The 10,828-nt window shown below is 43.2% G+C and overlaps 2 protein-coding genes across 10 annotated transcripts in view; both read left to right on the top strand.

Annotated features, from left to right (window-relative positions):
• The first annotated feature begins 98 nt into the window (after positions 1-98).
• On the top strand, positions 99-898 carry h2ax (H2A.X variant histone). Its single transcript, XM_079651693.1, has one exon. It carries the CDS (start codon positions 340-342, stop codon positions 766-768), a length of 429 nt encoding a protein of 142 aa, XP_079507819.1. The 5' UTR covers positions 99-339; the 3' UTR covers positions 769-898.
• Positions 899-3,654: 2,756 nt separating this feature from the next.
• The window catches only part of phldb1a (pleckstrin homology-like domain, family B, member 1a), a 34,993-nt gene continuing 27,819 nt past the window's right edge, over positions 3,655-10,828 (top strand). For 2 of the 9 annotated variants that reach the window (XM_079651688.1, XM_079651681.1), the window contains exons 1-2: positions 6,693-6,855; positions 10,350-10,448. In XM_079651688.1, the coding sequence (XP_079507814.1) occupies positions 6,853-6,855; positions 10,350-10,448 (102 nt within the window). In that variant the 5' untranslated portion in view covers positions 6,693-6,852. Of the gene's footprint in view, positions 3,795-4,049; positions 4,324-6,684; positions 6,856-10,349; positions 10,449-10,828 lie in introns of those variants that run through there. The other 7 variants (XM_079651683.1, XM_079651682.1, XM_079651687.1 and 4 more) reach the window with 7 other exon arrangements.

Below are 10,828 nucleotides of genomic sequence, written 5' to 3'. Positions count from 1 at the left end.
TTAAAGCTGGAGGGAAGACACCCGATTGGTCTTTATTATACGCCTCTTTTCAACAGGACCCACTCACATCAAGCAGGGAAAACAACAGCCAATCGCTTTAGCTTCAACTACAGGGCCCATGGTGATTTGTTGACTTCAGAGAAGATACGCCAATCGTCAGTGACTTCCGGTCCCTTGTGATCTCTCAAAGCCAATCATAGTTGAGTATGTTTATTCCAAGAGCCAATCACGTCCTAAGGCGGGATCAAGCTTGGGGTTTATATCCAGGTTGTGCGATTATCTTTCACATCAACGTACGACTACGATTGCAGTTTTACCTTGCCGAGGATAAACACAACAATGTCTGGAAGAGGGAAAACCGGAGGAAAGGCCCGTGCTAAGGCCAAGACACGAAGCTCCCGTGCCGGTCTGCAGTTTCCAGTAGGCCGTGTCCACCGACTCCTCCGCAAGGGAAACTACGCTGAGCGAGTCGGCGCCGGAGCCCCCGTGTACCTGGCCGCCGTGCTGGAGTACCTCACCGCCGAGATCCTGGAGCTGGCTGGCAACGCCGCTAGAGACAACAAGAAGAGCCGCATCATCCCCCGTCACCTCCAGCTGGCTGTCCGCAACGACGAGGAGCTGAACAAGCTGCTCGGCGGAGTGACCATCGCACAGGGCGGCGTCCTGCCCAACATCCAGGCCGTCCTGCTCCCCAAGAAGACCAGCCAAGCTGCCGCGAGCTCCGGCAAGGCGGGAAAGAAGGCCTCATCCCAGTCCCAAGAGTATTAGCTTTCTGGCTAATAACTATTACCCCAAAGGCCCTTTTAAGGGCCACCCACTTCTCACCCAGAGAGCGATTGTTCCTGAAATGTTTACCTTTTCTCATTTTATTTAATAAAGGATTGTTTTGTTAAAGTAATTGGCACTGTTGTGGTTCAACGTTGGGCTAACTGATGTTTCATGCTAACTGTTGTCTGCTAATTATGTGAGATAAAGTTAGCCGTTGACTTAAATGTAAAACTATCTATCCTTACAGTGTCCACATCATCAAAGTTACTGATTTCTAGTGTTCATCTTTCAACCCCAAGGCTTACAGTAACCACCTAGTTTTCTAAACAATAGTGCTTATTCAGCAGGACATTCACATGTTGAGGAATAAACTTAACTATTTTTAGGAATTACTAAAATGCACTATCAAGGTTTGCAACGTTATCGGAAGCTGCTACACAAGCTGCAGCGTGCTGTTCATCTGGTTGATTCCAGCATGACTGAACCTTTTGTGGAAGTCTGATTTTAATATCCTCAGTTTTAAGTTGAACTGCAATAAAATGAACCAATCCTCCAGTGCATTACACTGCAGGTCAAATTTATTATTTGCTAAAAGCATAGTAAATAGTCTCAGTCAAAGAGTAATCCATGATTCCCATAATGTGTACACTTAAAAGCACGTATATTACATTTATTCATAGTGTCAAACAATAAACCATAGTTTCTGTGGTTATTTATGGTGATATTTAGCGAGAAATAAATAAGAACACAGCTGTGTATATATATATATATATATTAGTTGTAGCTGGGAGTACTCAAGCTGACCACTGCAGGTATGTTAAAAAGCTACATTTAACTTTTAGAATTTGGGCACTTTCTCTTCCCTGACTTTGTTTGCTAAAACGGATGTCCTCAGCTAAATATGTCGTGCTGCAGCTTGTGCATCTGTGCGGTAAACTTCTGCATAAAGCAGTAACGGCTTGCAGCTCCAGGTGTTTCCTTATTTACAACTGAAGATGCAAACATCCACAGACAGTTTACAAGCAGAAGCACAGTGACATCTGATAAAGTACATGTGGCATAGTTATTTTACCCCATATAATCCTAAATCCAAACTTTGGGTTAGAAATTGTTCAATAAATCAGAATTTAAGCAAGAGCAGTTCTGTATTAGAAAGGCAAAAGAAGCATTTAGATCAAGTTAAAAACCATACATTACCAAATTCTATATTCCTTATAACACATTTACTGTTGGCTTCCACGATTTAACACATTCATTTACCCTGTATAGTCCTAAATACAAACCTCGGGATAGAAATGGATAAATAAATCCGAATTCAAGCAATAACAGTTCTGTATGAGAAAAAGGGCTCAAAGAAGCATTTGGATAAAGTTCAAGTACATCATGTTGTTTATTAAGAAATTCATACAATACCAATATACATTATAAAACCTTAATTGTTAGCTCCATGTACATTTGTATTGTAGAAGGCTTTAGGTTTACAATATTTGTCCAGTGGAGATGTGGTTACATTTGACCAGGATAGGTGTAAACCCCAAAAGAGAAAAAACTCCCAACTGTCAACAAAGCAGATCAAAATAAAAGCAATAACTTCTGTAACATTGTTCAAATGCAGCACAGTGATTGGACTACCAACATATCCAAGAGTTGCACATACACTGAGACAGTAAATCCAATCAGACATGTCAGAACAATAATGTTGGGGGTGAACTGCACTGGCTTTGCCACCAGGGGTCAACAGTTTCATGCTCGAAAATCTCTGATATGTGATGTGTCAATGCCCATGTGTGTTTCCATTTAATAACAATTGAAGACAGCTCACTGCGCTTATTGTTCCAACAGATATTCAACATGTGTGCGGATGTTCTCTGCTCGACATAAAATAGTGAAGTCTTTGACCATCTTTAGGATCCATTACTCCTCTTAGCAGTCACACTTTCTGCGTGCGGGATTTGGTTGCTAACAGGAGCGGTTATCTGTGGTGCTAATTGCTCGTTTTAGCCATTACGTTTCAGACATATCCACCTAAAATAATCACCCAAAGCCATTACGCAAAGAAGGGGGAGAGCCTGCAGGTATTTCTGTCAGCTTCCACTGTTTTATTAGTGGCAAAAGCAGCATGACGCACCGGGTTTGAACTGAGCCCAGGACAGGCTGAACCAATTACTCAGGCCTTGACAACGTGTCCAACACCGGCAGCCGGGCAACAAATTCCAGCCTGTGAGGAAAAAACCCTGTGTGATAACTATAATTTCCTGATTGGCACTCTGTCAACGGCTCTAAATGAACCTTCTCCTCTCAGCTGTAAGTGGAAAACAAACAGATATGCTGAGGTTTTTTTCAGTTATCCTCTGCTTTCTCTGTGGTTTTACAATATATATGTAATTTAAGGCAGGAACTACTTTCTGTAAAGTGACAGACATTGTTGACTTGAGTGAAAATCGGTCACTTGTGCATCTCTCAATCTATCCCTTCATGAGTCTGAAGTGATGTCATCTTGACTGCTTTTCCATGTTTTGTTAATTACAGCTAATGGACTAATGAAAGGAACAAAAAAGTAACCTGAAGGGAGTTAAGGAGTTTAAGTGTATACTGGGTACAGTCTGTACATCTGAGAAGAGAACAAATCTAACTTGTGGAAATCACGGGGCAATGTAAGAATCAAATAAATGCGGAGAGGAAAACATTCCCTTTTTATTAGGTACAGTCTGTACATCTGAGAAGAGAACACATCTAGCTTGTGGGAATCGCAGGGGGATGTAAGAAAGAATGCGAAAAATAAATGATAAGTGGTTAGAGGGAAAAGGGCCGGACAGAGGGGTGGACCCGGCAGAAACGTGTGTGTGGAGGATCTGACTGTTTCACTTGAAACTGTCCCAACAGCAGGGAAGAGCTGACAGCATATTTCCATCCTCTAGGAGAGAGACTTTTTCTCATGAACACTTGGGAAGACGCCTCGTCTGCTGTGTTTCTAATCTTTGGACTGAACCATCCCACAGACAAGAAGACGTTCATCGCCAGCTCTGGTAATGAGAAACAAAAATGTTTGCTTGAGCGTGTGTGTGTGTGTGTGTGTGTGTGTGTGTGTGTGTGTGTGTGTGTGTGTGTGTGTGTGTGTGTGTGTGTGTGTGTGTGTGTGTGTGTGTGTGTGTGTGTGTGTGTGTGTGTGTGTGTGTGTGTGTGTGTGTGTGTGTGTGTGTGTGTGTGTGTGTGTGTGTGTGTGACGAGAAGCAGAGAGAGTGGGAGAGAGAAAGAGATAATGGAGCTATTGTGGCAGTTTTCACTCATGCTTTTCAGCCTGACACGACCCACTCAACGTGTGTGGGAGAGGTCACATACATTCATTATCCTTATTGCGTGTCAATGTATAACTGCACCACTACAGAGCAGGTGGAAAAGAGAGTTTAGTAGCCAAGCCCAGCCTTCTCTGAATGGGTATTTTTATGTGTGTGAGATCCGGCTGGCTTCAGGGCTCACGCGTCCAGAAATGTAGTTGGAGTTATAGGCTGGTCCAGTATTTCACCTGACAAGAGTGTGAGGTAAACACAAGCCTCGGTGAGTAGATTTTTTATTTTAAAGTGCCTAAAAACCCTGCAATGTGATGCATTTATATATATATATTATATATATCTAATCTAATTTCTGTGTAACAAGGGAAACAGGTCAAATATGCCATATGATTATGACTTGTTTGCATGTGCATTGTCTTGGTTGAGACAGAAAAAAGTAGGCGGATGATAAAAAAGAAAAATAAATCTTAATATGCGCAGATTTCTGTTCTTAGTTTTTGCTCTCTAGAGTGCTCCATCGAGGTGGTTTAAGGCTGATCTCATGACACAAGTTGGATCTTTCTGTATTGTGTGGTGGATGCAATATATGAGAATATGGGTGTTATATCAGATAAGAAGATTGAAATGGCATTCATGTGCACACATCTTTTGTGGCAGAATAACAGACACCACTGTCCTCCAAATATCTGGGTCTTTCTTTGTAGATGATGATAATCTGTATAACTTATCTGTGAATCAGACTGTCATCACACTGCTGCCTCCGGATGAGTGTCTTTCTTATCCTGATTTGAGTCTCACATTCATGCAGCATTCCTCCAAGCCACAACAAGCTCCACAATTCAGTTACGGGTCAAGAGGTCATGTTATGGCCTGTCAATGTTAGCGGAAGAAGGAGGATGTGTGCACTCCTGAGAGGAAGTGCAAACAGGTTTGAGGGCACTGAAGTCCCTGTTACCTGGACTAATGCCAGAAGGAAAGCTAAATCTGTTTCTCATTAGACTTTTACACATTCTTCAACTTTAGGGAATGTTATCTGCGTCTCTGCCAAAGCATTTTGAGCATGCTTCCACCTGTCTGTGGCGGGTTTCATTCAGCTGTTTCCATGGTGATTCTGATCTCCTCTCCAGGTTTGGTTTCCCAGAGGTATGAGGGAAAAAATCCACCCTTTGAGAGGTTTTGTTTTTAGTCCTACTAGGTGTCCACTCACCCCACAACACACAGCTCAGGGATCCTAAAGTTGTGTGGTGGAGACGGTTTTTTAACCAGTTAGTAGACGTGAAAGGCTTGACGTGATTCGCAAATGTATGTAACAGAGGTTCGTACACATTTAAAAAACAAAGAGGTGAAAGGCAAAATACCAACATGCACTGGGCATCCGAGGAAAGACGAGGTGCAGGAAAGCCACGGGGTGAAGGGCTGACGGACATAACAAGGTGTCTGGGGAAAGTGGTGGTCGAGTGCATTAGACTAGCAGAAGACTGGGATGTTTGGAGACTCCCAAATGACCCACAGGCTACTCGATTAACTTGACCACCTGTCTACCGTCATGTCAGGGCATCCTTCTGCTCCACAGCTTTAGACAGTATGAAAGAGTGTACGAAAAACTCTACATTCCGAACCAGACACATGACTCAAGAACCAGAAGAAATCCTCACATCAGTGCGATCAGTACAGCATACATGCTGACGCTGCAGCGAGCAAATACTCTTGTAACGGGGAACTTGTATCCTCCTTTAAATCTTTGTGTTACATTTGTTATAATAATGTTACTTGCTTGCTTTAGCTAGATTGACTAGTGTAGATTTAAAATCCACATTTAAATGACATGCAGGAATGTTTCACCCCCTCAGCTGTAACCTCCACATCATCACTGCTCCAAGTCCATCTGGTTACTTAGTTTCCCTCTTGTTTGTTTTTATTCTCCTCAGTGACTCATCATCTCCTTCACTTCCTCCATCTCCTCTCTGGCCGCCGACCATGGGAAAAGCCTTGAGAGATCAATAGTGGAGTCTTTCTCCCACTCTCTCTTTCTCTCTGACTGTATAATAGTTCCAAGTCGTTCCTGTGGGACTTCTGGAAAGATGGCTCACACGTGTTCGCCCACTTCCTGTGGATCTTGGTATTTGTCTATCCCATCATCATGGATGTTTAAAGCACAGTAGACACAATATAATCATCTATACTTTGTCATATTATCATAAAGAGTTTTCCAGATCGGAAATACCCGTTTTCAAATCTGTTACATCAGAGCAGGAAGTCAGAGCACATAAGGTATTTTCCATCTCCTTACTCCTACACTTATTTGTATTTCCAACCTGGTTGTGTCTGTATTACCAACGCTAAGGAGCATTTAAGGGGTCTGCAGCCTCCTCTGATCATCTGGTGTGGTCCGTCTGATCTTTGAATTCTGAAATGCAAACCCGGTAGGTAGGAGTGAATACAACTTAAGGACTCTCTGAGGAGGATCTGGACTTTAACCCCCAACTCCTCTCTTAATGTGGGGTGTTTGGAAATTGAAGTTGAAGGGTTTATCGGCCAAGGGAGGGAGTCAATAAGGAACATGTTCTTTGGGGAGATGTAATTGCATATTTCAGAGGGCAGTGCCGACGGCGGTTCCCCCTCTGTAACTCTGCACCGGGATGGGGAGGAGGGAAATAGCAGAGGAACTCAGTAGGTGAATGAAGAAAGCTAGGAGCAAGACGTAAACAATTAGGTGGACACTGCTTTATGGATTAACACAATTCACACTCATCATGGAACTAGCTGTTGTCTGGACTCTGTAGGAGAAGAAAAAATGGTAAGAGCTGCATGCCTCTCCGTTAAGTAAGTTATGTTTGCAGCACTGTTGTGTTTTAAATAGTTTTCTGACTATCTGTGTGTCCACCTTAATAAAGTTACACTCTCTTTTATTTTATGGACCTTTTACAATGTCAAATGTAATCTGTTTTGTCAGTGTTCATTCTGAGCAGAAATCATTTCTCTTTAAAAGTAGCAGCCCAGACTGTGTGGCTGGCGGTGTCTATTTTCAGAAGCTCATGGCAACTCTGAAGGGCATAACTGCTCCCATAATCACAGGTTACAGTGGAAGGCCCTGCATTTGCAAGCACTAAAACTATTCTCCGGCCTGGGTGTGTACGTCAAATCACTGAGGCTTGTGGGAGCAGAAGCATGTGTGTGTGCACATGTGTGTGTGTGTGTGTGTCAGACAGCGAGAGACACATTAGCCTGCCCACTCTCCTGTCCTGTGTCTGACTGCGTGGCTCAAAGAGGGCCAGTGTTGACAGGCAGTGGGCTGACGGCAGAGCGAGAGGGGTCCAGTGTCAGCGGGGAACAGAGGGGACGGTCTGTTCCCCGTGTCACTGGGTCCTCTGAGACTCTCACACAGGACGGGATTGTCAGATATGTGTGGCTTCACGCGGCGGCTTCGTCTGGAGTGACATCAGACGAAGATAAAACGCCCTGTTGTCTCAGCCAGGGCTAAAATTGGAGCAAAACAGCTGTGGAGGGTTTTTCATGAATTTTAATTGATCAGTGATGTCAGCATGGAGCGACAATGAGCTCAGACATTTGATGCCATAGTCATGTGTTGGTGTGCTAATGGGCTGATGTGGTCACTTCCTGGCAGACAGACTGGTGAGATAATTAAGGAATAAGTAGAATAATGCACCAAGCTTTTATGTCTTCTTTACTTGACCAGAGAGATATAGAGGGAGAGCAGACTTTAATTCACCTGATCAGATGACATGAGAGCCTTTTCAATAAAATAAATATTATTTAGATCATACAAATATTCATATAAATAGAAGAATCATGAAAAACTAATACAAATAGGTTTATTTTATTAGCCCAATGCAGGTATAATTTCTGGTATGGATTTCTACATGACATAGAAGCCATTGAAAAATCTGAAATGATCTAATAGGATATTTGTGTGAAATCAATTCATGACACATCAGTAATAAAAAATGAATAAATAACATTGTTATCATTCAACATCTAATTTATTGACGGTCCCTAAGTGAAACCCTTTGGTTAAGAGTGAGGGATTCAATCTAATTGACTGAGGAAGTTTTAAGATGATTTATATTAGTTAACAATATACCCAAGTGACATTACAGGTGGTTAAATAAAATGAATTTCCTCAAAATTTGTATTTTTTCCCATACTCTCGCAACTATCTCAACTTCAGCGGCACTAACATGCATCAAAAAGTCCTGTTTTTCATCCCTACCTCTATTCTAACGATTTGTACAGACGTTGGACGAGTATAATATGAAGTGAATCCTATACTTTTGCCTTTAAAGTCATCATATCTGAAAACATTTATTGTTTGGAGAGATGGTGTAATTTATCTGCACTTTCCCTCCTCACCTCATACCTCAAAGACTACAGGGTAACTTGGAGAGGGTCCAAGTCCGACCCTTGTCAATTAACTACAGGGGTCCCTCAGGGCTCTGTCCTTGGTCCCCTCCTCTTCTCTCTGTACACAAACTCGCTCGGATCAGTCATTAGCCCGCATGGTTTTTCATACCACTGCTACGCTGACGACACCCAATTAATTCTGTCTTTTCCCCGCTCAGAGACCCAGGTCTTCGCACGCATCTCTGCTTGTCTAGCAGACATCTCTCAGTGGATGTCTGCTCACCACCTCAAGCTCAACCTTGACAAGACTGAACTGCTTTTCCTTCCTGGAAAAGATTGTCCCACTCTTGACCTGACAATCAACATCGGCCCCTCTGTTGTTTCCCCGACTCAGACTGCAAGGAATCTGGGTGTGACCCTAGATAACAAACTGTCCTTCACTGCAAACATCGCTGCTACAACCCGCTGCTGCAGATACACTCTTTACAACATCAGGAGGATACGGCCCCTCTTGACCCGGAAAGAGACGCAGGTTCTGGTCCAGGCTCTCGTCATCTCACACCTAGACTACTGCAACTCCCTCCTGGCTGGTCTACCTGCATGTGCCATCCGACCTCTGCAGCTCATCCAGAATGCAGCGGCTCGTCTGGTCTTCAACCTTCCTAAATTCTCCCACACCACGCCGCTCCTCCGCTCCCTTCACTGGCTTCCTGTAACTGCTAGAATCCACTTCAAGACTTTGGTACTTGCGTACCATGCTGCGAATGGATCTGGCCCTTCCTACATCCAGGACATGGTTAAACCGTACACCCCAGCACGTGCACTCCGCTCTCCATCAGCCAAACGGCTCGCTGCACCCGCACTGCGAGGGGGACCCAAGTTCCCATCAGCAAAAACACGTGGGTTTGCTATCCTGGCTCCAAAATGGTGGAATGAGCTCCCCATGGACATCAGGACAGCAGAAAGCTTACACATCTTCCGGCGCAGACTGAAAACTCATCTCTTTCGACTCCACTTCGAGCGATAGAATTACTACCAAAGCACTTATATACTAATAAAGGACTGGCTTATCTAAAGCCAGTTGAGTATCACTTCAAATGTTTTGGCTCTATGAAACCTGATGTACTTATATGATTCTGTTTTCTTCAAGTTTGTATCTTCTTGGTCGAATGCACTTATTGTAAGTCGCTTTGGACAAAAGCGTCAGCTAAATGCAATGTAATGGTGTTTACGCCACAAGTCAAACATCACATACAGTCATTTAATTTCAGTCCATCGTAGACAAAACAGACTCTAGAAAATAGTTGTGTCTGTTTCAGTTTGTCTTGGTATGCTGAGCTGATTAAATTGTCGCCAGGGCGATTAACCCATGTGGGTGATAGTGATGGACGTGGATACTAGCTTTTAGTAGAAAAATATGGTGAGTCATCTGGGCTGCTTATGTGTCTGTGTGTGCTTGTTTGAGCCCCGTCTGGTCCCTGTTTCCCTCTCGTCTGATGAGCAGACAGCTGGATCTAATCTACGGCATCTGTCTGTGTGTGTGTTTGTGTTTGTAAGGTCTGTATATGAGTCACAGTGACTCATCGCGGCTCGGGGAAGCAGTGATCTGACCCCTGATGTGCGAAGGACCTGCAGAGCTTACCTTCTGCCACATGTCTTAAGGACAAGTGTGTGCTGTCCAATGTGTAAAGTGTCGTTTAGATTGAGGCATAAATCAGTGCCAGTTTTCTTGATACATTATTTTGTCTGGTTGGTGCGAGAGAAACAATTACCCAGTATAATAGTTTGGTCACATGGGCTTATAAGTGGGGCAGGAGGTTTCTAAGGAAAGCACTGTTCCTATTGTAGTACAACTGTAGTAGCAGTATTCCCAGTGCTCCCATTCATGCCCTGCTCTCCCTCCCTCTTGTATGTGTGTGTTTGCTTCAGGATCTTCATGTGTCAGATCCTTCTGACAATCCAGACGAGATGGAGCGTGTGAGGACGAACAGAGTGGAGCATGGGAGACAGACGCACCAGGTCTTACAGGTAACAATTTAAGACGTTTTCAAGAACTTTGTATATTGTATATTTTATATTAATTCTGCCAATTCATGCTTGCTGAAAGAAAGACATTTTTTTTTTAATATGCCATCATGGACATTTCTATCTCCTGTCTCCCTTATGTAATTATGAAATGTTATGCTCTTTATTCCTAAGTAAGTCTGACTAAATACATTCATTTAAATCTGACCTTGTTCAGTCTTTTGCATAAAGCTCATATCCTATGTAAGGCTCTATCTTATTCAATTGTATGTAGAAAGATTTCAGGACGAGAGTCTTGACAGTTTGAATCAAGATCAGATATTGGACTTCTTACTAGAGTGTCGTTTAGCCCTTTACACATGTAGTGTCACTTTAAAGATTCA

Source organism: Notothenia rossii, assembly GCF_949606895.1.
Source record: "Notothenia rossii genome assembly, chromosome: 9".
NCBI classification, from domain to species: domain Eukaryota; kingdom Metazoa; phylum Chordata; class Actinopteri; order Perciformes; family Nototheniidae; genus Notothenia; species Notothenia rossii.
This window is presented reverse-complemented; position numbering and strand designations above follow the sequence as displayed.